This window comes from Myotis brandtii, unplaced genomic scaffold, assembly GCF_000412655.1.
Source record: "Myotis brandtii unplaced genomic scaffold, ASM41265v1 scaffold8, whole genome shotgun sequence".
NCBI classification, from domain to species: Eukaryota; Metazoa; Chordata; class Mammalia; order Chiroptera; family Vespertilionidae; genus Myotis; species Myotis brandtii.
The window spans coordinates 6468990-6475110 of NW_005371219.1; the positions used below are offsets into that span (position 1 = coordinate 6468990).

The 6121-nt window shown below is 41.3% G+C and overlaps 1 protein-coding gene across 1 annotated transcript in view; it reads right to left on the bottom strand.

Annotated features, from left to right (window-relative positions):
• GTF3C6 (general transcription factor IIIC, polypeptide 6, alpha 35kDa) overlaps positions 1–6121 on the bottom strand; it is a 46591-nt gene that overhangs the window by 1439 nt on the left and 39031 nt on the right. The window contains exon 6 of the mRNA XM_014531329.1: positions 3495–3608. Coding sequence (XP_014386815.1) covers positions 3495–3608 — 114 coding nt within the window. The remainder of the gene's footprint in view (positions 1–3494; positions 3609–6121) is intronic.

The window sequence follows — 6121 nt, forward strand, 5'->3', positions numbered from 1 at the left end:
ACATGTATGCATGCATATTAGCATAACCAATGGACACGGACGCTGGGGCGGTGGGGGCTTGTCCTGGGGGGTGGGAGTGACCAGGGAGTGTGGGGAAGCATGGGACTTGGTTGGAAAGTCTGTAAGGAGGAATCTTCAAAAGGTTGGGGGCCTCTAGGAAGGCCTTGCCTTTTCCAAACAAGTCTGAGCCCCCGGGTGTTTCACTGGAATCTTTATATTTAGACTTCCGAACATCCTTGCTTAAAGGACACTACAGACGCATGTGTCTTCTCAAGGATGCTTACCCTGCTGATAGTATCTAATAGTTAATTTTAGTTCAAGCTGTTACAATAAAAGCCTAAGGAGGCAGGCAAACAGGGCTGCTTGGTTGCTATAGCCAAGCAGTCCTTTAGCCCTCTCTTTCACAGAAACATGTGTCAGAGTAATCCATTTATCCATAGCTCAGGGTCTGCTAGTCAGCCTTGGCAGGGGAGGGGTCGATCAGGGAAAAAGACATATGTAATACTTTAAACAATTAAAAAAAAAAGTTTAAAGTCTAAAAAAAATTGATCCAATGGTAATTTTTATTATTCTTATTACCCTTTCAGGCAAATATTTTCAATGGATCCTCTTTAATTTCTTCTTTTATAGTTTCATGGTTAATATTTAATGCTTAAAAATCTTTGATACTTGTAACAGTATTCTGGGTTGTTGTGAAAAAGTTTAAGCATAAGTTAAGATTTTTTTCCCCCCGTGTTGCAACAAAATCTAGTTTTTTTTGCAGTTATCTGCTTCATTCTTTTCCCCCTTTTTATTGAATTTATTGGGGCCTCATTAATTTCTATTGCAAGCCCAAGCTGTTTAGTCTCATTCTCAAAATTCTGACAGATATTAAGATACCCCAACCTATCTCGCCACTATTCACACTTCCATCTGCTCTGTTCCTCACCATAACTAACTCTTTTGCAACTGTTTGTTGACACTTCCTAATTATTGATCCCATGTCTTCTCATATGTTATGCCTATAAAGTCTCCATCAAAAATGTATTAGTCCTTTTCTCTCTAGTTCAGTTTCAACTACTGGCTTTTATATTTTTTTCTGCAAGAGCCCTGTACTACCACTCACCCAGGTTCAAAATCTTGAAGTCATTCCTCCCCCCTGCCCCACCCTCACAGGAGAGCACACAGTCCCCCACCACCACAAATTATGCAGTAGAATTCCTCACATTTGAGGAAATCACAGGGGTCAGCACATCCAGAGTGCAATAAATAAGCCTCACCCTGGGAAAACCACCTTCGTGATCATGGTATCTCCCCTGCCAGGCAAGTATTGAAGCCATTCTTTACTCTTACTTTACATGATACTTGCCACCTAACAAATACTTAAAATAAGGTGAATGAAATGGGTGTTGTTACACTGAGCCATATGTTTCAATGTGACTTACTTTTAGAATGCTAGTTCCTAAAAGGTAGGGGCCACATCTCCTATCTATTCTGTTCTGCCTCCAGCATATTGCCATGTTTGGTGGCCAGCCTCCAGATGGTCCCCAATGATCCTCACCTTCCTGGTATTCAAGCCCCTGTGTAGTCCCCTCCCACACTGAATAGGATACTATAGAAAGGACAGAATGACTTCTAAGGCTATTCATAAACGACATCATGGACCATGTGATCTGGGAGAAGCCAGCAGCCATTTCAGGAGAGCATTCAAATAGTACTATGGGGAAGCAAGGAACTGAGGCCTCATGCTAACAGCCTGCACAAACTGGCCAGCCACGTGAGTGAGCTATCTTATATAATTAGATCTTTCAGCCTTGCTCAAGTCTTCAGACACTGCAGCCCAGCCAACATACTGACTACAACCTCGTGAGTTCCAAGCCAGAACCACCTGGCTAAGCTACTCCCAAAATCTGGATTCACAGAGACTGTGTAAGAGAGTTGGGGTTTTTTGTTGTTGTTTTGAGCCATTAAGTCCTGGGTAATTTCTTATGCAGCAATAGGTAACTAATACTTGGTTACTAATTTATTTGATTAAACAAAACACCAACATCTTCTCAAAGATCTATCAGATTATTAAAGACTACAGGAGAGGAAATTTTATAATCTGCTTGAATGAGTATCTAAAGCTAGCTAAGCTTCTCCTTTTCAGGGTCATCCTAGAACTTCAAGTACCTCCTTCTTCCCGTTATTTTCAGAGTGCCTAAAAAAGGGGAGAGTTTAGGGGTATACATGATAAGAACAAAGATTTGTCCTGTAGTTATGTTAGTTGGTATAATTAATTTCTACATGATTAGTGTACCTTCAAATGTTTATTCCTTAAAATATAATAAGTCTATCAAGCCATGAATATTCATCACTAGAGCCATATTTACAAGGGTTTCAAATATGTCTTTGGGCAATGAGCTTTCAAACCATCAGGTGGTTATCTGTTCATCTCTACAAACATGTGCCTGCTATGGGTGCAAGTAGCACTGGTCTACAGTCTAGTCTGGGACAATCAGCAACTAGAGAAGGCTAAATGAATGCTAACTAGGAACCAGACTCAGGAATAACAACTATGGTCCTCCTGTCCCTCCCTCACATATAAAGCCAGCTTCTTCCAGCTATAAGTTTTTTTGGAAAGATTGCTGCAGCTGCCAAAAGTTTCCAGTAAAATCTCTGAGCTTACACCTTGGGAATCCAGAACAGCTATCATCATATCTTCTCTACTTACAAAGAGTTTTAATTAAAAATAAATAAATAAATAAAAAGAGCCTGGCCAGTGTCACTTAGTGGTTTTTGAGTGTCAACCTATGAACCAGGAGATCATGGTTTTATTTCCTGTCAGGGCACATGCCTGGGTTACGGGATCGACCCCCAGTGGAGGGCATGTAGGAGACAGCTGATCAATGATTCTCTCTCATCATTGATATTTATTATTATTATTATTGATCTTTTTACAGAGAGGAAGGGAGAGGGATAGAGAGTTAGAAACATCAATGAGAGAGAAACATCTATCAGCTGCCTCCTGCACCCCCCCTACTGGGGATGTGCATGGAACCAAGGTACATGCCCTTGACCGGAATCGAACCTGGGACCCTTCAGTCCACAGGCCGACACTCTATCCACTGAGCAAACGGGTCAGGGCTCATCATTGATATTTCTCTCTTTCTCCCCCTCCCTTCCTCTCTGAAATCAATAAAAATATAAATAAATAAGGAAAGAGAGAGAGAGAGAGGAGTGCTCATTTCCCTAGGAATCAGAAATCATGTCAAGTTTCTTGACAAACTCCCCACAACTATTTCCAATGCAAAGCGGATAGAGATTTCTTGTATGTCCCCAGCACCCTCTGCTACATTAGAGTTCAACTGAATTTTAAATCTATGTTTGATACTTTTCATGGAGCATCGTCAATAATATATTTAACATATTACATATAGTCCTTACTACAAAGTACAAAAAATGTCCTGGTAGCAATGTGTCACTGTCAAAACCAATATTAAATCACCAATTTTCAGAAAACCAGGTTAACTAACCTATGCTTTCTTCTCCTTCCTTCTTTTCTGTCAGAAGAGTTCTTGTCATGCTGAGCTTCTTCATCGTATGGCATTTATATTTTAGCACTGTTTTATTGTTGCCTTCTGCATCCACTAGAACATAAAATAAACTCAATTATTATACTATAATACAATAGTACAAATAAAATAATCATGTTAAGCCTCAATAATTCCAATTTAGTGAGTTACACAACTTCCTGTCTAGATAGTGGAATAAGTTCAAGATTTAACTCATCTCTCCTGCTCCAAGCATAGAGAAATGACAGATAAAATACATAACAACTGGACTCAAAACAACAAACAACTCCAGGGGACAGCCACACAGAACTATGAGTGAAATTAAAGTGATGGGCCTGCTAGGTTCCAGCCCTGAAGTAAGAAAGTGAAGCCAGAAACTTGGCTTTACAGGTTAACACAGTGATGGCGAACCTATGACACACGTGTCAGAGGTGACACGCGAACTCATTTTTTTGGTTGATTTTTCTTTGTTAAATGGCATTTAAATATATAAAATAAATATCAAAATTATAAGTCTTTGTTTTACTATGGTTGCAAATATCAAAAAATTTCTATATGTGACACGGCACCAGAGTTAAGTTAGGGTTTTTCAAAATGCTGACACACCGAGCTCAAAAGGTTCGCCATCACTGGGTTAACGAGATCTAAAATTCTACCACGCTTGCCCTAGCTGGTTTGGCTCAGTGGATAGAACATCGGCCTGCGGACTGAAGGGTCCTGGGTTCAATTCCAGCCAAGGGCACATTCCCGGTTGCGGGCTCGATTTCCAGTAGGGGGCATGCAGGAGGCAGCTGATCAATGATTCTCTCTCATCATTGATGTTTCTATCTTTCTCTCTACCTTCCTCTAAAATCAATAAAAAAATATTAAGAATAAATAAATAAAATAAAATTCTACCACACAAAATTACCAATAGTGAGAGAAGAATGAGAAAAGTCATGCTGCCAACCCCACTGTCTGGGGTTACAGCTTTACAGAAAACTGTGGGCACAGGCAGGAGGGAGGATGAGGATCTGAGCTAAGGATGTGAAACACACTGCAAACTTCCATACACTGCTCCTAGGAGTGTAACTGATGTGTTAGAAAGCAATATAGTAAGTGGAACTACATGAAACTGTCAATTTTCAGCCCAAATAAGTCATTTCATATTGGTGAACCCAACACAGTCATCAATCTATCTCATTTTTAAGTGTATACCTTAAACATTTTTACATATATGCACAGGGAGAGTAAAAATATTCATGGCAGCATTTTTGTAGTGAGTTAATAAGCATAATTAAGAACATAGACTCTGGAGCAGACAATCTGGGTTCAAATCCTGATTCTGCCTCTTTGTATATGACCTTGCAAATGTTATTTATCTCTCTGTGCTTCAGGGTTTTTTTTTTCCAATATAAAATGAAGATAATAATGGGATCTACCTCGTAAACTTGTGAGGATTAAATGAGTTAACACATGTAACGTTTAGAATAGTGCCTGACATATGTAAAGAAGGCATTCAATAAGTTATTACTAACTAGAGGCCCTATGCACAAAATCCATGCAAGGGTAGGCCTTCGCAGCCCTGGCTGTCTTGGCCTTCATGGCCCCTGCTGCCTCTCAGCCCTGTGGCCCCACCCCTCACCCACTGGTCATTCAGGAATGTCGTTCCACCGTCCATTCTAATTAGCATATTAGCTCTTTATTATATAGGACTAGAGGCCCGGTGCACAAAATTTGTGCACTCAGGGGGGTCCCTCAGCCCGGTCTGTGCCCTCTCGCAGTCTGGGACCCCTCGAGGGATGTCCACCTGCTGGCTTAGGCCCGCTCCCTGGTGGATTGGGCCTAAGCTGGCAGTCAGACATCCCTCTAGCAGCCCGGGAGCCCTCGGGGGATGTCCACTTGCCAGCAGGGAGCAGGCCTAAGCTGCAGTCAGACATCCTTAGTGCTGCTGAGGAGGCGAGAGAGGCTCCCGCCACCACCACTGTGCTGGCAGCCATCAGCCTGGCTTGTGGCTGAGCAGAGCTCCCCCTGTGGGGGTGCACTGACCACCAGGGGGCAGCTCCTGCATTGAGCATCTGCCCCCTGGTGGCCAGTGTGTGTCATAGTGACCAGTCATTCCCAGTTGTTCTGCTGTTAGGGTCAATTTGCATATTACCCTTTTATTATATAGGATTACTGATAATAATGGAAGCAACCAACATGTTTGTTAACTGGAGAATAAATTGTGGTATAGTCACAAATGGAATACTAAGGAACAGGGAAAACAGAGTTATATATATCAGTATGTATAAGTCTCAAAACATATCTCTAATTAAAGATTATAGAATGATATGCATAATATGCTATAATTTAAAGGGTGTCCCAAAATTCCCGCAAGATTTGAATTTTGCGTGAGCATTAACAACAACAACAAAAAATAAAAGCCTAATTTTACTTGGTTTATTGAATCAGATTCTAATATCTGTTGCCCTTTGATTTCAATCCCTTCAATTTGATAAGCATTACCAAGTACCAATTATGGCCCAGGAGCAGGGACAACGCGGAACTGGAACAGCAGACCAACAGACCAACGAAGACCACGGCTTTGCGTATGTGCCAGCAAAGCC